Consider the following 21,660-nt stretch of genomic DNA (forward strand, 5'->3'; position numbering starts at 1 on the left):
GTTTGTTTTAGGATGTTTTATAACAGATTGAGAAAGGCTCAATCTATTCCTAGTGTGTGGTGAGGTTTTTCTAATATATAAATTTTGGATTTTTTCAAATGCTTTTTCTGCATCTATAGAGAGAATTATATTATCTTATTTTCTATTAATGTGGCAAATTATCTTTATTTTGAGTGTTAAAACAACTTTGTATTTCTGAGATAAAACTCATTTTTGATATATTACCTTCATATATATTGTTGGATTCAGTTTGCTAAAATTTTGTTAAGAAATTTCACTTCTAGCGGTGCCTAGGTGGCTCAGTCAGTTGAGCCTCTGACTCTTGATTTCGGCTCAGATCATGATCTCAGGGTCATGGGATTGAGCTGCCCATTGGGCTCTGTGCTAAGCATGGGAGCCTTCTTAAGATTCTTTCTCTCAAAAAAAAAAAAAAAGATTTTCTTTCTCTCTCTCTCTTCCTCTGCCCTTCTCCCCTGTTGTGCTCTCTCTCTCTCTAAAATTAAAAAAAAATTTTTTAAAGAAATTTTGCTGCTATATTCTAAGGATATTGATCTGTAGTTTTCTTATGATTTTCTTTTCCTGTAATATGTATTAGGTTTTGTTATCAAGATAATGCTGGATTCATAGAATGAGTTAGCAAGTGTTCCCTCCTCTTCTATTTTCTGAAAGAGTTTGTATAGAATTTTTCATGTTTCTATTGTTGCCTAATGTCTCCAGGCATAATTGCATGTAGGGCGCTGTTTAGGATTAAAGATAATGAACATAAATTTATTTTCAAATCATATTCTAGGTCATTCCAAACTTTCTGGCTGACTTCATGTCAGATCTGATTGTGTGGAAAGAAAGCATGACTTAGAATAGATGAAACACAGGTAGTAGACATTTTAATACTTAATAGTTTGTGCCTCACCCCAGAGGATTTAGTTGGGTGCCCATTTTGGACTTAGGGAAAAGACCATTGGGAGTTTGGTGGGCACCTGGCTTCCTTTGTAAAGCCCCCAGCTTTCACAGCAGAGATTATGCTCCTGTCTCTAACCCCTGTATTGCTCTTCCTAATCCCTAATCCTAAATATGTGCCTTGTCACATGTTTAGTGACAAGGCAACTGGGCCAGAGAAGCCCAGCAGGCCCTGAGATTGGCGCCTTGTTACAGCTGTGTCAATAGCTTGCTCTGAGTCCTTGAACAAATCTGTTTCTGAGGACCTCAGCTTTCTCAGGTGCAAAGCACAGGCCCAACTGAACCCCCAATCCTATCCTTCTGTAAGAAGCACCTCACCATAGCTGGCTTCCATACATTCTGAGTTCAAATCTGCATAACTTCTACATGGCCTTGAGTGAATTACTTAACTTTTCTCAGCCTTGTTTTCTGACCTATAAAATGAAAATACTTTCAGTTTGTGAGAATTGGATGAGATACTATACACCGATTTTATTTTATATTAGTTTTTAAATGTTTTATTTATTTTTGGCGAGACAGGGCACAAGCGGGGAAGGGGCAGAGAGCCAGTGGAAGAGAGGGTCTGAAGTGGGTTCTGTGCTGACCGCAGCGGGCCTGATACAGGGCTCGAACTCTGTGAGATTATGACCTGAGCGAAAGTTTGATGCTCAGCGGACTGAGCCACCCAGGCGCCCCGAGATACTGCACACAAATTTTAAAGAACATAGTATGCTTTCTCTCTTACACTTGTGGTTCTCAAATTTTCTTTGGGGGGGGGGGGTGCACCAGAATTCCCTGTGGATTTCTCCCCCTCACTCCTCCCTGTGCTGTCCCCTCTGTGATTCTGAAGTGGGCAGTGGAAGCCTGCAGCCTGCATTTCTAGGGCCTCCTGGGTGGTTGTCCCTGCTAAGAGCACTGCCCTAACCTCTGTAACATCTCCCACCACATCAAACAGAGAGCCTTGCACTTTGAAGTGTGCAAAAGAAAACAAAAGGACCGGGTAGGTGATGGCAAGGAAAACAACCTGTGCTTCTGCAGGTCAAGCAATCCCCTGGGAGGCTGCTCAGCGTCCCTCCAGGCCCTCCCCAGCCCCGGCCCAGCGCTGCTGGAAAGCGCGGCATGATCCCACCGTGTTTGTCAGCTCCCTGCTCGCGTCATTTCTGGCTCTGTTTTGACAGGTGTGTCCAAGGCTGGCGCAGCACATGTTGCCAGCACAGCCTGGGCCAGGGAGGAGGAGCCGGAGGAAGGCCCAGAGGCTCAGCCCAGGCTGGAGGGGCGGTGAAGTGGCCTGGGGAGGAATGGTGGGCAGGCCCAGGGTTTTTAGACATAACCCAGTCCTGTGGCCCCCAGGAAGCCCCCTTGCTGTCTCCTTAGAAGGAAGCCCGGGAGCTCCTTCAAGGCTTTGCAAACCTGGCGGGGAGTAAAACACCTGACGGCAAAGGCCATGATTCTGATCCAGTGATGAGAAATCTCGCAGGCTATCACCTCTTAGTCCGGGTTCAGACTTTAACGCCTCGGCCCTGGCAAGTTCCAGGGGAGCAACCAAGCAGGGCGGGAGGAAGAGCACTTGGTCAGAATTGCAGGATAGAGAAATCCAGCGCATTCCAGGTGACTTCCTGATGGCGTCAAGACCCGGCCACTCTCTTTGTTCCCTGGTAGAGGAACCAACGTCGGAGATGCGTGGTGTCAGCCTGCAATCCCACTACAAATGGAGGGCCCAGCGGGGTAGAAGCCTGCCCCATTGCAGTTCCATGTCCGCGAAGGAATTCTATCATGGAGCCCACCCAGTCATCCCACGTGATGCGGGTGGATCACAGAGTTTTTGCACAGAACAGTGTATCGATTCATGGTGTTTGCTGCAGGCTTTATGGTTCCAACTGCCCTCCCCACCAAAACCTGTTGGCTCTCGGGCTTTCCAGAACCTTAAAATGGTCTGGACATTCTGAAGGGTCACATTAGTAGCGAGGGCTATTTGATGAGGTGGGATAGAGACAGAGACCCGCGGGCACTTTCTGGGGAATGTGCATCAGGAGCCCAATGGTTGTGACCAACGGCAAAGTGGCCTGAGAAGTGGAGTTTACAGCACAACCAGAGATGTGAGAAGTTGAGGGGACCAGGACCTGAGCTTTAGTCCCAGGTGGGTGACAAACTCCTCACCTCTCTCAGCCTTTGCTGTCTCTCTTGGAAAGTAGAGAGGCTGAGCCTGGTGATTCACCAGCTCTCTCTGGGCTCTAACGATATAGGGAATGTGGCAGTGGGAGCTGCAAGGGCTCCCGTTCCGACCACTCATCTGCAGTGGGCAGTGGTGACCGCCACTCAAGAAGGTCTGCATCTGTATAATGCACATGATAACGGCTGCTAATCGCCTGACCACCACTGCCAGGTACTGGGGACTGAGCTGTGTCTCCATGAAATCCATGTGCCGAAGCCCTAACCCTCAGTGCGATTGTATCTGGAGATAAGGTACTAGGAAGTAGCTGAGGTTAAATGAGGTCTCTTAAGGGTGGGGCCCTAATCTGTTAAGACTGTGGCCTTATGAAAAAAGGAAGAGAGTGCTCTCTCTCACTCCCTCTCTCCCCTCCCCTTCTTTCCCTACCCCACACCCTGGACCAGGTGAGGACACAGCCATCTGCAAGCCAGGAAGAGCTGGCATCTTGCTCTGGGACTTCCTAGCCTCTGGAACCCTGAGAGAATTAATTTCTATTGGTTGAGCCACCCAGCCTCTGTTATGGCGGCCCGAGCTGACCAGTGCACCAAGCAATTGGCCAAATGCACTGTTGAAAAGAAAACCCCAGGCCCAAAATGGTGGTAACTGGGCCAGGCCAGATCATCAGACCTGGCCTTAGTACCTAACCTAATTGCAGTTTCAGTCTCCCCCAGAAATGTAAATCTTAACCTGTCAGTCGGGAATTTTCTGATAACAGCAATGAGGTAATCTGTGGACCTGGGCCCTCTCCATCCCCCAAAGGAAGATGAGGTAATCTGTGTAATAAAACCCTTTGCCCTTCCCACTAGGGGAAGGTGATTTTGCCTGAAATAATCCTTTCTTTTCTTTTGCTTATAATTTTTCTGCCCTACCCTCCTTCCTCCAAAAACTTTCCATTTTGGGGTGCTTGGGTGGCTCAGTCGGTTAAGCATCTGACTCTTGATTTTGGCTCAGGTCACGATCTCACGGTTCATGAGACAGAGCCCCCCCTCGGGCTCTGTGCTGACAGTGCGGAGCCTGCTTGGGATTCTCTCTCTCTTGTTCTCCCCTACTCACGCTCTGGGTCTCAAAATAAATAAACATTAAAAAAAATAAAAACAAGGGGCTCCTGGGTGGCTCAGTTGGTTGAGCGTCTGACTCTTGATTTCAGCTCAGGTCATGATCCTGGGGTCATAGGATCGAGCCCCACATCAGGCTCTGTGCTGAGCACAGAGCCTGCTTAAGACAGTCTCTCTTCTCTCTCTCTCTCCCCCTCTGCCCCTGCTCATGTTCTCTCTTTCTCTAAAATAAATAGAATGAAAAAAATAAATAAAAATTAAAAAATAAAAACAAAACAAAACTTCCCATGTTGTACAACTCCTTACAGTCTCCCTCTCTTCACTAGATGGGGTGCTGCCCGATTCAGTGAATCACTTGATAAAGCCAACTAGATCTTCAAATTTAATCAGCTGAATTTTTTTTTTTTAATATAGTATCCTCTTACTTAATCCCCTCAATGACCTCAGGAGGTAGGTGCAATTGTAATCCCCATTTTACAGGGACGGAAACAGAACCATAGAGAGGGTAACTTGCCCAAGGCTGTTTTAATAGAGGTACATCTAAAAACTCATTATCTATGTGACTTTGGGAAGCTAATCTCTCCAAACCACCGCTTCCCCATCCGTAAAGGGCGAATAATAATAGTATATATGGATATAATAGCTGCATTACAAGTTGTAGTGAGGATTAGATGTGTGAATATATGTAAAGTGTTGGGTCACCTGGTTGGCTCAGTCGGAGAAGCAGGTAACTCTTGATCTCGGGGTTGTGAGTTCAAGCCCCACGTTGGGTGCAGAGATTATTACTTAATAAATAAGTAAATAAATGAACTTAAAATTTTTAAAATATATGTAGACTGCTTAGAATGGTATTCTGTTGCATAAGTCCCCCACTGGTGTCTGCTATTATTGTTGCTATGATTCTCCTTATTCCTTTATTGCCAACCACAGATTTATGGCCAGCTTCGCTCAGAGCCAGTCTGGCCCTTCTGCCTCTAATTTGACCACAAGACTCTCTCCCTGTGTGGTCCCAGCCCACTGGATCAAGGTGGATCCTGGACGGGCCCCCAGGGTTGGCAGTTCAATTGCTATCCTAGGGTTGGGAATGAGCAATCAAAGGACAGGGTCCTTGCAGGGGAGAGCAGTAACCCAGTTAAGCTGAGCCTTATGCACACAGAAGATGATGGTCAGGAGAAAGGGGACAGAGGGGAGCAGAGAGGAGAGGTCAGTGGCCACCAAGAGAAGAGACCAGTCACCCTTGACAGTGAAGACAGAAGCCTGAGAGGCTGGCAGCCTCCCACGGGTAGCAAGCCCAAGACCCGGCTGTTCTTCAGCATCTGTAGTTCTGATTTTGCCTGCTGTGCCTATTTCATAAATACTCTCTCTCTTCCTTCCTCGGTAGGGCTTGAGAGGACTTCCCTGAACAGGGAAGGTGGAGGTATGCACCTGTGGGGGGCGGCGACAGCACAGGTGGGCTCAGGTGCGTGCCTCACCCTCGCCTGCGAATCAAGCTGAACTTCACCCTCCAAATCACACAGCCGGGGATGCTGGTGGCCAACGGTCTAGGACACATGAGTTTTCTTACGTCTTTATTCTTACGTTATTGAGTCACGAGGTTTTTGTTGTTGATTTATTTTGAGAGAGAGAGAGTATGTGCACGCATGAGTCGGGGAGGGGCAGAGAGAGGGGGAGGGAGAGAATCCCAAGCAGGCTCTGCACGGTCAGTGCAGAGCCCGACATGGGACTTGAACTCACGAACTGTGAGATCGTGATGTGAGCCGAAACCAAGAGTCAGATGCTTAACCAACTGAGTCACCCAGGTGCCTCATCTGTGTCTAATTTATAAATTAAACGCTCTCATCGGTAGGTATATTTGGAAAAAAGGCAGAATACGTATGGGGTTCAGTACTATCTGTGGTTTCAGGCATCTAATGGGGGTCTTGGAACCCCTCACAGATAATGGGAGACTATTGTATAGCCTCTTGGTTTTGTTTCTGTGGAGAAACCTTACTAACACGCATCACTTCCCCCTCCCTTCCAAAAAACAAAATCGAAACAGGGCATAGGACTTGTACTGGGCTGCGTTTTATTAGCAAGTGACCATACTATGCTACTATAGACCGAATATTTGTGTCTCCCCCAAATGTATGTGTTGAAATCCTAACCTCCGCTGTGATGGAATTAGGAGGTGGGGTCTTTGGAAGGTGTTTAGGTCTTGAGGGTGGAGCCCTCATGAATGGGATTAGTGCCTTTAGAAAAGTGACCTCAGCAAGCTCCCTCTCCCCTCCTGCCATGTGAGGGCACAGTGAGCAGATGGCCATCTATGAACCAGGAAGCAGGGCCTCACCAGGCCCTAAGTCTGCTGGCACCTTGATCTTAGACTTTCAGCCTCCAGAACTGGGAGAAATAAATGTCTGCCGTTTGTAAATCGCCAGTCTGTGGTATCCAGTTAGAATAGCCAAAATGGACTAAGACATATGCTTTCAAAGCCAGCCCCCGAGGGCAGAGCTCCCTCCTACACTCTGGCTTCCTGGAGCAGACCTGGCTGATTCACAGGGGACCCAGCTGTCCTCTGTTTCCTGTGGATCCTGGAGAGGCAGGCTTTCGGGGGCAGATCTGGCCCGATCTCTTTCTGCTTTTCCGTTTTATCTGCAGAACAGGGAGGGTGAAGGTGTCACTCAGATTGTCTAGGGCTCCGTTTAGCCTGTTGCAAGAATAATAGAACTCACCTTGTTTCTCACTGGGTTCCTGCTCTTTATGGGTGGTTCCCTCACATGCACTTGGTCCCTGGCCCCCAGAGGACCGCTGTGAATTCCTGCCACAGCTCTGTGTCTCTAGATTGAGGGGCAGGGGGTTAGGGCCAAACTCTACAGTGAATATCTAGGGGACCCTTCGTCCACCGGTTCCCCTTCAAAGTCCAAGTGAGGCAGAGCCCCTGAAGGCATTATGCCCCTGGTTGGGCAGAAAGGACCAGAAGACACCTCCCTCCTGGAAACAGCTCTTTACTGACTCAGTAATACTATATCGCATGATATCATATATAGACAGAATTACATGGCATTGGGGGGGGGGGCAGGTGGGAGTGCAAACCAGTTGCACATATTACAGGAAGGGAGGTGGCATTAAGGCTTTTGGAATGAGGACAGAGGCTATTCTCTGAGTCAGGGTGGGGAGGGGACAGCTCCAGGCCCCCAGCCCAGGAGTGGTTGGGATCTGCCGAACACCAAGGTAAGGCAGCTTTACCACAAGTTTAGCCTGTGGGCGGCCTTCACCCTGCTGGGGGAGCTTCCAGGGCTCCTTTCTGCCCTTGTGCACAGGAAGTTGGAGGTGACGAGGGATGGTGTCCTAGCGAGTCTCTTGTGGATGTTTGGGCCCTTCCCTCCTCGTCCAGCCTTCCTGCCCAAGCAGAGAGGCCTCGGGCCATTCTGAGTCAGGGCAGGGTAAGGTCAGCAGGCAGCTGTGGGCAGGAGAGCTGGGTACAAGAGGGGAGAGCTGCTGTCGCCAGGCTTGGCCCTCCTCCAGCCTCCACAGAGGGGCCCGTCCCAGGAATGGAGCAGGCGGGCCAGCCTCAGATGGAGCAAGGGAGGCATCTTCACTCACGCCTCTGCCTCCCTTCTTCCAGCTTCCCAGCTGCTGGGCGCCACTCTGGGAGAATGTTCCAGGGCCTAGATAGTCTCCCCATGCAGATGAAGCTCCTGCTTGGATTTCTCCCAAGATGCTCCTGAGAGAAGGAGGCAAGGATGAAGTGAGGAATTTTCTGGAGACAAGAAAAAATTGCTGAACTCATGAGAGCTCGGTGCCCAGAGCCTGAGAATGTGACTCAGGTGGAGTCCCTCCGTCCTGTGTGAGGCAGGGGGCAACTCCTGGGACACTGCTCCCATGGTCATGAGGAGAGTGTTCTGGTCATCAAATCCACCTTGTCCCTAGAGTTTGAACCACATCCCCTTCAAAGGTTTTCCGGGTCTTTTCAACCGCTGGGAGCCACGGGGAACTGTTAGCTAGGCTGGTTCCAAAAAAGCTGGAGAGCCAAGTTGGTCAACAATTCAGAAATAGAGTTAAGACCTTCCTCCCAAGGTAGCCACCTCCCTGGCAGGCTCAGTCACAGGAGAGGGGGGTCTTCTCCTGCCCTCTCCTCCTGCCCAGCCAGGGACACCCAGTTGGCCCCCCTGGCCAGCAGGGAAATGTATGTGCGTGTGTGTGTGCGTGTGAGGGGCTGCTTTCTGTGGTACAGTCAGTACTGGGGAGCCCCGAGGTGCAGGGGCAGGCTGGGGAGAAGCCCCTTTGGGATCAAAGAACCACAACTGTCTGTAAGGGTGGCTTTCTGGGGTGGGGGCTTGCCATGCCCTGAGGCCCTTCCCGGCATTTGGTGCAGCAGTGTCTGGGCCTGGGGCCCTTAGTAGCGGCTCTGGCTTCCTGGTGGGCCTGGGGGCCCTGGGAGGCCAGGGGGCCCCTGGATCCCTGGTTCACCCTTAAGCCCCATGGGTCCCCGCTGGCCCGGTGACCCTGTCTTGCCAGCAATCCCTGGCTTTCCCTGAGGCCCTGAGGGCCCTGGAGACCCTGGGGGCCCCTCTGGCCCTGGGGGCCCCATGTCCCCTTTCGGGCCTGGCTGTCCTCTTGGGCCTCCAGTTCCAAAACTGCCCTTTGAGCCTTTGAGGCCTGGGAAACCCCGAAGGCCAACCGGTCCCCTTTCCCCCATGGGTCCTGTGTCTCCAGGCTGCCCCTGAGGACCCTGGGGTCCCGGGGGCCCCAAGCTGCCAGGGTCTCCTTTCGGTCCTCTGCTGCCACCAGGCCCTTTCGTGCCCGTGTCTCCTTTGAGTCCTCTTGGTCCGGGGGGGCCAGGGGCACCTAGGGTCAGAGAGAAGAAGGGAGAAGTCAGTCCATGACGGGCAGCTCTCACGAGGCTCTCCCACCAAGGAGACACAGCACAGGCCAGGCCACAGTGACAATGTCTAGTTAGCTAGACACAAAGGCCAGGCCTGCCGCCTGCGAGCTCTGGGAGCTCGGGCCCATTACGTGACTTCCCTAAGTCGGCCGAACAACCTGTGAGGAGGGGACCCTGAGATAACGCGGGTAAGTGTCTGGCGGGAGGTCTGGGGCACCGTGAGAACTCACTGTTCTGACTTCAGGACTTCGTTCCCCACGTGCACTCAAGCTGGGAACTGGGAGAGCTGGACAGCTCTGGGAAAAGGCCAACACTGGCCAGGACTGTCTGTCCCGGTCTGGAGGCCGCCTGGCCTTCTGCTTGAGTCTTTGACTCAACCCCCTGCCCCACCCTCATCTCAACCTCAGGCTTTTGCCCATGACCGTTCTGCATCTGGGGCCAGGGATGGAGTCAAGTGACACGGGGGAGGAAAACCAAAAAAGTGAGGTAGGAGAAACAGACCCCTTTGCAGGGTTAGTGTGTGGGCACAACAGCCCAGAGAAAGGACGGCTCCTCCAGGAGGCCCACCCTGACTACTCTGAGCTCCTGAGGCTGCCACTTGCTGAATCTTTCAATTGACACGTGGAAAAAGAAGTCACCGTACCGTGAAAGCAAACCCTCAGTGCCTTTCTGGCAGACCCTGCTAGACTATGGAGCCTCTGGAAGAGACTGAGGGCCACAGCTCACAGCCCCCGCCCTGGGCATGGAGCCTGGCACATGGCAGTGAAAACTCAGAACACGCTTGAAAAGAATGATTCACCAAATAGCTGTGGACTCCTTGCTCCCACCTGGCTCTGGCCTAGCGCCTGGGGGAGAGGCCAAGATGAAGACATGGTCTGTCCTTAAAGAGCCCTTCTTAGTTCCCAAGCCAGGGGTCGGAAGACTTTAATATGCTTCTGACTAGATCTGAGAGTCACCAGCTCCCAGAGCTGTACGAACACTCAGGGCACAAAGCAGAGTGTGGCCGTCGCTCTGCCCCAAGGCATCTCTGAATTCCTGGAGGAAAGGGGACTCGTTGGCCTCATGAGGATCATGCAGCAAAGGCACAGCAGAGACCTGGCTTTTTTCAGTGGTCTCAGCAAAGGGTACGGGTACAGAATTCTCCCTGAGAATTCTGCTGCTACATCATTCTTGCAAAAGACTTCTGGCATTTTCAAGCTAGGTGAGAGCCAGTCCAATTCCTGCCTTTCACAGAGGAGGCAACTAACGCCCAGAGAGGTGAAGCAGTCCCCTCAGGGTCCCCTGAGCGGAAACCAGAACCCAGGTGGGCCTCTCAGAGAGCAGGGAGCCCTGCCAGTGGCCATGACCCAGGTCTGCGGTGTCCGGGCTCTGCCCCAGCTAATGAAGATGCCACTGCTGTTAATCCTGGCTGATGCTACCTGCTTACGCCCCCCAGCCCCCAGCACCCTCTCCCCACTCCCCACCCCTGTTGCTCCCTGTGGGTCTGCTTCCCAGAGGGTTCTGTGGATCAGTGAATACCGTCCTCTTAAGCTCTAAACTGGGATCTAAACGGGAAACTGGAGCCCAGACAGAGTCAGCCCCACGAGGGCCAATAAAAACCTTCCAGCCATTCCCTGCCCCCACCTGCCCATGCCCACCTCCCCCCCCACAGGGGCATGCAGCCCTGTGTGGGCTCGGCTCACATGGCGTGCCAGCTGCACAGGCTGGGATTCCGTCATGGGGCCAGCGGGGGCAGGGGTGGGGTGGCTGGCGGTGCAGTGGACCCGCCAGGGAGCAGCCAGGAGGCAGGACCTGCTCTTTGGTCTGCAGAGGCCCCTGGAGCCCCCCCAGCCCCCTCTCCCCCGCACCAGGCAGCTGGAACAACCTGGTACAGAGAGGTGCCCACCAAGGGACTGCCTCCCCAGCCTGGCAGGACTTGCTGGGAATCGGCAGAGCCATGACACCGGTCTCCGCCCCAGCTCTGGCCTTGGCACCTGGGCCTGCTGAGGTTGGAAAAACAGCCATTCAGAGGTGGAGGGGCCCCTGGAGGATCGGTGGATGGGTGGATGGGTGGGAGTCAGGGGGCCCTGGAGTGACGTTGGGCAAATTCCTGCCCACTCTGGAGCTCAGGCCCTCATGGATAAAATTGAGAGTTGTACTTCAGTTCCTGAGGGCCCCTGGAGCTTCCCCCCCCCCACCCCTCCCCCTGCCTCTGTCCTTGCCCTCTGGCCTGCTTCTTTGGGCTCACCCGCTGCCCGCCCCAGGACACAGCTCCCCGGTTCTTCATTCTCTCCCCTTATAACCACTTCCATGGCTTCCTCTCTTGTCCCCGGGGTGAATGGGTCCACGATCCCCATTTCCAGCGTCGACCCAGGAAAAGCATGAGAAGTCTCATCCCGATGAAGTTGCCCTGCTCTGAACAGCCCCCAGGTCCAGCGGGAGCCCCCTCACTCTCTCCCCGGGACCCCGGCCTGCCCGTGTCGTCTGCATCAGGTGCCCTCTCCGCCCTTACTCGAGGGGCAGAGCAGCTAGCTGAGAGGGTTGCCAGGGGTCTCTATGCCAGCAGTGAGGGAGAGAAAGAGGGTGAGGCCCTCTCTTCTGCCCCTTCCCACCTGCCCTCACGGCCTCCTCTTCCTGGGGAAGCTCTTGGCGGCTTCCCTAGATGGGGAAGGCCGGGGTCCACATGCCTGGGTGGAAGGTGTGTGCAGAAGCCTGGGTCACACTATGCACCTCACTGCCCCAGGAGTGCAGCCCTCAGCATGCGTGGAAGGAGAACTTCAGGGAAATGGGTGACCTCACTCTCCATACCCCTCCCCATCATGGCTGGCACCACCGACCCCATCTCTGAGCACACGGAAAGGGGTCCTAGACAGTCACTTTGAGGACATCAGGCGGGGTGGCCTCGTCTGGGACTACTGACAGGAGCCTCTGTTGCAGACAAGGCATCAGGGGCCAGTGACAACCCTGCGACATCCCTGCCCACTCTCTGACTTCTCTGGGACCTGCCTTCTCTCGGAGAAGGGAAGGGCAATGAGAGTGCCAGCATCTGTCTACTGAGTCTCTCCTGTGTCAGCTTTGTATACTGAGATTGTTGTCCCATTTTACAGATGAGACAATGTGGTGCAGAGGGTGACATCGTACCCAAGATCATCGGCCAGTAAGGGGTAGAGACAGGACTCAAAGCCGGGCCTGAAGCTCTGAAACCCATGCTCTGTCCCCCTACCGCACTGCCTCGGGTCCTCATTACCCTGTGGCTGGGCTCCTGGCCCTTTCCCCGCCCCCGCCCTGCCTGTCCCAGGGAGGGTCCACACAGCGTGGGGAAGGGTAAGATGAAGGGCTGTCTTCCCCAGGTGAGCTGGTCCCTCCCAGCCATGAATCATGCTGTGGGACCTGGGTCTAGCCTGGGAGGAAGTCAACAGCCCTGGCTTTCATCGTTAGCTTAGGGACAAGGAATGTAGACAGAGGTTGACAGGGTATCTGCTCTGCGGGAAGGCGTGCCACTGACACAGCCCATTATCAGATCGGGATACCAGCAGGGCTGCAGGGCAAAGGAGGGGAGGGCTCAATCCTGCTCTGGGCGGAATTCAAACGCTGTGGGGAGCATTTAAAGCAAAGGAGGAAAGTGAGCAGTGTGGCTGAGGGGCAGGGTTGTGGGAGAGGAACGGAGCACACTGGAGTCCCGGGGAGGCCCATAATTACTCAGGAAGCCGGGGACTATAATTAGGCGATCCTGGCCCATTAGGGTCGAGCCACAACTGACTGCATGTCTGGGACAAGTAGGTGGTCTGCACTAGGAACCCGGAAGAGGTGGAGGTGGGGGTGAGCAGAAGTACTGAGTCTGTCAGAGCCCAACACTCCCCACCCATGGGTGGGGTAGTGCGTGGGCAGGAGGGGCCTGCAGCCCATCTCCCAGTCCAAAGCAACAGGTCAGCTTACGAGGACGGAAGGAAACAGAAACGGAATGGGCGACTCTTGAAAGGCCATGGAAGGAAGGCACACTGGCCTGGGCTTTGGGGGACCCTGGTTTGAGTCCCAGGTCTGGTATTAACCAATTGGATGCGTAGGTAAGTCTCTGTCCCTCTTGGGACCTCAGGCTTCCCTCTGTTCAGTGAATATACTGGCCTAAGTCAGGGACTCTCAATACCGGCTGTTGTTACCTGAGGAACATTGAAAAAATGACAATGGACCTCCACTTCTGTGATGCACTAGATTGTAACAGACGAAACTTCCCACTGAGAATAATCCGAATCATCAGATCAAATACCAAGACATACTCCTGATGGCTTTGGAGGGAGATCAAAGGCTAAAATCACAGGGAGAAGGGAGGCTCATGGAAGTCAGCCTGGCAGTCTTTGGCACTTTCCTTCTCAAGGCATTTGTTGATGAGTGATCAGTTTGAGCAGAGAAGCTGAGAAGCCAAACAAAACGCTGCAGCCGTCAGGCTGAGAAGCTGAGTAGGGCTTTCAGTGGCTTCACTGGGGCTGGGGTGGAAGGATGCCAAGATTCAGGAGAAGAGGGGATCGTGTGTGCATTTGCACAGGGCAGAGAGACTGAGCAGAGCGTTCAGCTTCATTCACTTAGTCTTATGGTGCCGGGGAGACAAGAATCGGCGTTCAAGACAGACAAGGTGACAGGGCCCTAGTAAACGCTCCTCTAGGACCAAGCGCTGTGAGCATGAGTGTATCAGAAATAGGCCAAACGTCACCTTTCTTGCCCACCCTCTGCTTCTAGCCTTGTTTATGCTTTCATTCTGCCTTCACTGAGCAAATGTTTCCTGAGTGCCTTCCAAGAGCAGGCACTCTGCTTGGTACTTGATGAGGGAGACAAGTAGCCCATCATCAAGAAAATTAGATTCAGAATCATCCCTTAAATTAGGGCAGCCTTTTGTATTTTATAAAAATTGTTCACACCCGCTGTTAACAATGATACTCACAACTACCCCATGGGATATAAGCAAGGGAGGTATTAATATTCCTATTTGTGGATGAGAAAGTTGAATTGAAAGTAACTAGTGGCCAAAAGCCTTATCCAAGGTCACTCAGCTAATAAGCAATGATGGTTTCCTGTTTTCAATGTCCAAATAATAGTCCTAGCACAGACGCTGTCTAACACAGACACAGAAATCATCCTACAGGGCAGGAAGAGAGAAATACTTTTTTTCTTTTTTTAAGTTTACTTATTTATTTTGACAGAGAGAGAGAAAAAAATAGCAGGGGAGGGGCAGAGAGAGACAGGGAGAGAGAATCCCAAGCAGGCTTCACACTGACAGCATAGAGCCCGACATGGGGCTTGAACCCACGAACCGTGAGATCATGACCTGAACTGAAACCAAGAGTTGGACGCTTAACCAACTGAGCCACACAGGTGCCCCAAAGACAGAAATATTCTATGAGAGGTACACACACTATGGAAGTACCACAGGCTTTCTGTTGAGCAAGTTGAGCTGGAAGAGGTCTCAGAGAACAGCTGGTCTTATCCTTTTACTTACCGATGAAGAACAAAAAGAAAAAACAGAGGCTTAGAAAGATTAAGTGATTCTGCCTACAGACTCCGAGCAAATTAGAAGTCAGACTTCTTTCCCATGTAGTTTAAGAGCTCCAGCCCTTCAGTCAGCACTTGGCACCTTCCACACTGGCTGTGGTCATTGCTGTCCCACCCCGTTTATTCTAGAGAGCAGCTCAGTTCCAGCCTGGGGGAGACCTCACTGCCAGCTCCAACATGAGAGACTGTCAGCACCTGTCTATGCCTGAAAGAATGAGTAACAAGCTCCTGTAGGAAAGGATGCACATTTTGTACCTGAAATTTTCTCTCAGATGAGAAAGGTTTTACATGAGGTGCTTTAACAACCATGAGGAGTTTAAACAGAAATTCAGAGGTTGAACCAAGAGTCAGATGTAGCTGAAACAAATATCTTACCTTGCTCTCCAGCTAAGATAAGGTCCTCAGATGAGGACTCTGCCATTATTAGGACAGGAACAAATATAAATTCCCATGACTCTTGTTGGGTTATACTTAGAATGGGGTTCTTAAATGGTTCCCCTGCCAACACTTTGAGTATCATCTCCCTCTTTGCAACTCTCTGCCCCACACCTTACACCTAGGCAGGACCTGAGGGGAGGTGCCTTTTTGGTATCTGAGAGCTTACGCTCTCAGTGTCTCCTCTTCTGGCTGCACCCTGGACGTGTGCACCTCAGAGCCATGACAAGGGGTCAGAATTTAAAATCATAGTGTGACCTTGAGCTCGTGCCTTAACCTTTCCCAGTCTCAGGTCACCTTCTTGTAAAATAAAGACACTGCCTTGTCTACTGCACAAAGGTTGTTGTGAGGCTGAAACAAAACGAAGTCTGTGAATGGGCTTTGTCATTGGGAAAGCTTTATATTTCATTGGTTCTTAGGCTGAACGCAACAAAAATACAGAGGATAAACTGTAAGAACTCCCTGATAATGCCTTTTCTAGAACAATGCAGCCTAGAGGATGTATCCTAGAGCTACGTATTTTAGATAAAACACTGGGGGAATGTTTCAGTTACCCAAGAAACATTCAATACTTGGCTTTGTTGCAAAAATATGACAGCAGGTCCACAAGATGTACTTCCATCCCCCCCAACACCACCAATTTAGATTGAATAAAAAATTAACCCTCGTGGCAGTAGAAATGCTCAATGATGTAAAATAAAGGCAATACAGGTTTGAGACTAAATGATTAAAGCAAAATAGAGAATCAGAGAGGTTGGCTCCAAGTCTGTGCTCTGCAGAGAGAACAGAGCTGTCTGGGATTGTGGGGCCCTCCCTCCTTCTTCCTTAAAGCTCCCCTAGATTATCAGGCCCAGATATTTGCCCCCCTCCCCCACCAAATGTAAGCCATAAATTCTGGAACTGGCAGATCTCAGTGGCTAACTAATTTTATTCTCTAGAGCCAAGATTGGTTATATTTTCAGGTCGAACCCTCTTCCTGCAAAGACACACAATTCCTTGGGAAGGGTCCAGGGAACCTGGGTAGAGCCATCCAGATTCCTAGTATAAACGAATTCTGATTAGGCATCTTTGGGATTATTTTCCAGGAGAAAAACTGTTGGAAATACTGCTGTGAAAGAGTAGAATGAAAAAGTAATAGCATTTGTTAGGGATTGAATTGTGTCCCCTCAACATTCATAGGCTAAAGTCCTAGCCCCTGGGGAATATGACCCTCCTTAGAGACAGGGTTTTGACAGAAGTAATCAATTTTTTTAAATTGTTTTGAACACTTATTTATTTTTGAGACAGAGAGAGCATGAACAGGGAGGGTCAGAGAAAGAGGGAGACACAGAATCTGAAACAGGCTCCAGGCTCTGAGCTGTCAGCATAGAGCCCGACGCAGGGCTTGAACCCATGGACTGCGAGATCATGACCTGAGCTGAACTCAGACGCTTAACTGACTGAGCCACCCAGGCGCCCCAGAAGTAATCAATTTTAAATGCAGCCATTAGGTAACCCCTACTCCAATATGACTGGCTTCCTGAGGAAAAGGGGAAACTGAACACAGAGACAGAAATGCACAGAGAGAAGATGAAGAGATGAGGGAGAAAAGCGTCATCTATCAGCCACGGCCTGGAACAGAGCCTTCCCTCACGGCCCTCAGAAGGACCCAACCTTGCCGACATTCGAACTCAGACCTCTGGCCTCCAGAGCTGCGAGACAGTACGTTTCGGTGGTTTAAGCCACTCAGTCTGTGGTACTTTGTAACAGCAGCCGGAGCAGACTAATACAGTGCTCATTTCAGAATGAAATTCTCATAAGCAGAAGCCATAAAGCATGATTTGAAGGAGTGGGCCAGGCAACCCACCTTTGGTATGGAATCTAGGGGTAGGCTGGGGATGGAGGTTCCCCACGGGGAAGAAGAGGTCAGCCCCTTGCTGGGGAAATTGATGGGGATTAGACAGAAGTGCACTGCAGAAACTACACTGGGCAGATTGCTGTCACCAAGAAGCAGGTGCTTCAATTGCTCAGGTGCTTTTAGAGGGACAGGGTTTTATGTGACTTTGGAGAAGGCCGTTCCAGGCAGCTTGCAACTATGGATCTGAACTGCCTTGAATTTGAATCCTGTGTCCATTCCTTGACAGCTGTGTGAACTTGGCTAGACCTCGTGTGGTATCCAGTTCACTGCAGGCTTTTTGGGTTCATGGTTTCAGGGATCGTGGGAATGAAAGGAGATAATGTGTATGCCATAGGCTTCCCCCATGATCTTTGCATGTGTTGCTCCCTCTACCTGGAACCCTTCTGTTCATCCATGTTGAACCTGCTATATCTAACTTATTCCTCCTTCTTTTTCAGGTGTCTCAGTTCAGATGTCACCTCTGATGGTTAATTTCATGTATCAACTTGACTGGGCCATAGGGTGTCCAGATATTTGGTCAGACATTATTCCGGGTATGCCTATGAGGGTGTTTTGGGATGAGATTAATATCTGGATCAGTAGACTGAGGAAATCCCCAATGTGGGTGAGCCTCACTTCAGTCAGTTGAAGGCCTTGATAGAACAAAAAGCCTATGGGGTGCCTGGGTGGCTCAGTCGGTTGAGTGTCCGACTTCATGTCATGACCTCAGTGTCCATGAGTTCAAGCCCTGCATCAGGCTCTGTGCTGACAGCTCAGAGCCTGGAGCCTGCTTTCGATTCTGTGTCTCCCTCTCTCTCTGCCCCCCACCCCCACCCCCTGCTCACTCTCTGTCTCTGTCTCTCTCAAAAATAAATAAAAACATTAAAAAAATTTTTTTTAAAAAGCCTAAGAGGGAATCCCTCCTACCTGACTGCTTCAAGTGGGGACTTCAGCTCTTTCCTTCCTTTGGGTTTGAACTGAAACCATTGGCTCTTCCTGGGTCTTGAGCCTGCCAGCCTTCAGCCTGCAATTATACCATCAGCTCTCCTGAGTCTCAGGCTTTTGGACTCAGATTGGAATTAAACCATTGGCTCTCCCAGGTCTTTTGCTTGCTGACTCACCCTGCAGATCTTGGGCTTTGCTGGTTTCTATAATTATGTGAGCCACCTCCTTCAATCCCTTATAGTAAATCAATTTCTTTCAGAGATCCTAATGGACACAGGATATATATATCCTGCTGTTTGGTTCTGTTTCTCTGGAGAATCCTGACTAATACAGATTGTGGTACCAAGAGCAAGTATAAAGGAACAGAATTTTAAAGATGAATGTTCTAAATTGATCTGGGATTTCTGGAACTGACTCTAATTTAAGATTTAAAGATGCTAATGACTTTATTTCTAGTAGTAAAGACAGCCTAATAGTCCAAAGCATGATCTGGCAACAAAGATATGCAAAGTATTGGGGACTGATACTTTCGAACATTTTTTGTCAGAGTAACGAGTATAATGAGATTGGTTGCTCCTAATGCTACTGGACAAAGTGGGGCAATAAAAAGTTGACCTTGGGGATTCAAATTCCCAGCTCAAGTGTCACATAAATGACCTGAAAGCTTCCATGTCTGCCCTGAAGGAGACCCTTATTTCCTGTGGCTATGGGGTTGAGATTGCTGAAAATCTAACTTACAAACTCATCCTGTAACTGGCTGAATTGCAATGCAGGCTGAATTCCCAGCTTCCCAGGGTGTCCACTCTTAAAGTAAAGGCATTTTCTGGGAAGGAATGGTATCCTGAAAGTTGGAATGGGGATATGTGGGAAGACCTTGATGGAGCTGGGGACACTAACCCCTAAATTCTGATAAGTCATCTTTGACAGAGGAAGCAGTTCCCCCCACACCCAGTAAAAGTGGCCTCTCAACCCCTGTCTGAAGCCCTCATGGCCTGAGGAAAGGGCAGTGGCCTGCCCTGAGGCACCGCCAAGCAAGACAATGATGATTCTCCTGAGGACCCACCGCCACCACCCCCCTTTGCTTCTAGACCTATAGCTAGACTCAGTTCTCAGCAGGACCTTAAAGGTGAGGCACAAAGTGTGACCTATGAGGAGATGTGCTACACTCCAAAAGAACTACCTGAGTTTTTAAATTTATACAGATAGGAATCTGGGGGATATTTGTGGTAATGGATCCTAAAGGTGTGGAGATAATGGTGGAAGGAACATAACATTGCATCAGGCAGAATTTATTGATAGGGGCTCACTAAGCAGGGATTCTGCATCTAATATTGCATCTTGGGGAGTGAGAAAGGCTCTTAACAGTTAGTTTGGTTGGTTGGCTGAGACATGGGCCAAAAGACCCATAGTGAGTGAGTTAGAAATGCTGGATCTCATTGGTTTTATGTAAAGAAAGGGATTCAAAGAATGAGAGAAGCTGGGATGTTGGAGTGGATTTGTCATCTGGGACCTACTCACCCATCCTGGGAAGGTCCAGAAGACGTGCCTTTCACCATGACTGTGAGAAATAAATCTGTAAGGAGAGTCTTAGAAGCCTTGAAGAATTTTCTGATTGCTCTCTTCTGCAGGCAGACTATACAGGGGGAACTTTTGTCACTCAACTGGGAAACCTAACCATAATGGGAGTGATTGGGTCCCGGGGTGGCAGCTACCTAATGGTGGCACTCAACTGGCCAAGGCAAGGAGAGCATGGATACTGTAATAGCAAAGTCAACACGGTGATCAGAATAGGCTGACATGCACAGACCTGTGGTGTTAGCTAGTTGATCATGGTGTACCTAGAAGTGAAATAGATAGGAAGCCTACTAAATTCTTACTTGTTTTGTATAAGCAGAGAAGTTCCAGGTCAAGTGAATAAAAGTCTAATCCAAATCATAAAAATAGCCATGGCTCCTCACAGTCAATTCTCAGACTTGAACCAGTTTACAGATCCAGAACTACTTGAATGAAAGGGAAGCTGGGTACCCTTGAGGAAGGTCCCTAGTATTTATACTGTTAATCTTCCCAGCTTTCCCCAAGGGGACCTACACCTTTTTTTTTTTTTTTTTTTTTTTTTACCAGGATAACTGTGCACCGGGGCAGAGAAAACAATCAGCCCTTCTGGGGACTACTAGACACTGGCTCTGAACTGACACTGATTCCAAGAGACCCAAATGTCACTGTGGCCCTCCAGTCAGAGTAGGGGCTTATGAAGGTCAGGTGATCAATGGGGTTTTAGCACAGATCTGTCTCACGTGAGGCCCACTGGTTCCCTGAATTCACCCTGTGGTTGTTTCCCCAGTTCTGGAATGCATAATTGAAATAGACATCCTACCTAGTAGCTGGTAGAATCCCCACATTGGTTCCCTAGCCTATGAAGTAAGGGATATCATGGTGGGAAAGGCCAACCAGAAGCCACTAGAATTGCCTTTACCTAGGACAATAGTAAACCAGGGGTACCTGGGTGGCTCAGTCAGTTGAGTGTCCTACTTCTGCTCAAGTCATGATCTCATGGTTCGTGACTTCAAGTCCCGCATCAGGCTCTCTGCTGTCTGTCAGCTTGGAGCCTGCTTTGGATCCTCTGTTCATCACCCACCCCCTTTGTTCGTTATCTCTTTCAAAATAAATCAACCAATATTTATTTTTTCCTACATATATCCATAAAGGAAAATAGTAAACCCAAAGCAATACCACATTCCTGAAGGGACTGAAGAGATTGGTGCCCCCATCTTTAACATCAAGAATGTTAAATTTGCCCATTTGACCTGTGCAGAGGACAGGTGGATCTTGGAGAATGACAGTGCATTTTCATAAGCTTAGCCAGGTTGTGACTCCACTTGTAGCTCCTGTACCAGATGCAGTCTCATTACTTGAGAGAATCAACACATCCCAGATGCTTTTTTTTGTCCATACCTGTTCACGAGGCCCACCAGAAACAGTCTGCTTCCAGCTGACAGGACCAGCAATACACCTTCACGGACCTGCCTTGGGGGATCTCGACTCTCCAGCTCTCCATCATACTTTAGTTCACAGGGAACTTGACTTCCTTTCTCCCCCACCAGATATCACGCAGGTCCACTACAGTGACGATATTATACTGATTCAACCTAGCGAGCAAGTAAGTTGTAGCTCACTATTTCGAAGACATTCGTGGGTCAGAGGGTGGGGAATAAACATGACAAAAATTCAAGGGCCTTCTACCTCAATGAAATTTCTAGTGATCCAGTGATTTGGGCATGTTGAGATATCCCTCCCAAGGATAAGCTGTTCCATTTGGCCCCCTCCTGAAATCAAAAAAGAGGCCCACCTTGTGGGCCTCTTTGGATTTTGGAGGTAACATATACGCATTTCTCACTGGGATGTGTTGCTCCAACCCACTTATTGAGTGACCTGAAAAGCTGCTGGTTTTGAGCGGGGCCTAGAATAAGAAAAGGCTCTGCGACAGGTCCAGGCTTCCGTGCAAGCTGGGCCATATGATCGAACAGATCCAATGGTGCTTAAAGTGACAGTGGCAGATAGGGATGTTGTTTGGGGCCTTTGGAAGACCCCTATAAGTGACTTGCACTACAGACCCTTAGGATTTTGGAGCAGAGTCATGCCATCCTCCGGGGATAACTACTCTCCTTTTGAGAAATAGCTCTTGGGCTTGAGTAGAGACTAGCAGAGGTCACCATGTTACCATGAGACCTGAGCTGTCCCTCATGAACTGGGTACTCTCTGACCCACCAAGTTATAATGTTGGGCACACAGAGCCGCACTCCATCATCAAATGGAAGTGGTGTAT

The 21,660-nt window shown here is 50.2% G+C and overlaps 1 protein-coding gene across 1 annotated transcript in view; it reads right to left on the reverse strand.

The window, feature by feature from the left end:
- Positions 1–7,165: 7,165 nt before the first annotated feature.
- SCARA3 (scavenger receptor class A member 3) overlaps positions 7,166–21,660 on the reverse strand; it is a 50,013-nt gene continuing 35,518 nt past the window's right edge. Inside the window, exon 6 of the mRNA XM_049632388.1 lies at positions 7,166–9,024. Within this exon, the coding sequence (XP_049488345.1) occupies positions 8,573–9,024 (452 nt within the window). The 3' untranslated portion in view covers positions 7,166–8,572. The remainder of the gene's footprint in view (positions 9,025–21,660) is intronic.

The sequence above is a fragment of the Panthera uncia genome, chromosome B1, assembly GCF_023721935.1.
Source record: "Panthera uncia isolate 11264 chromosome B1, Puncia_PCG_1.0, whole genome shotgun sequence".
NCBI classification, from domain to species: domain Eukaryota; kingdom Metazoa; phylum Chordata; class Mammalia; order Carnivora; family Felidae; genus Panthera; species Panthera uncia.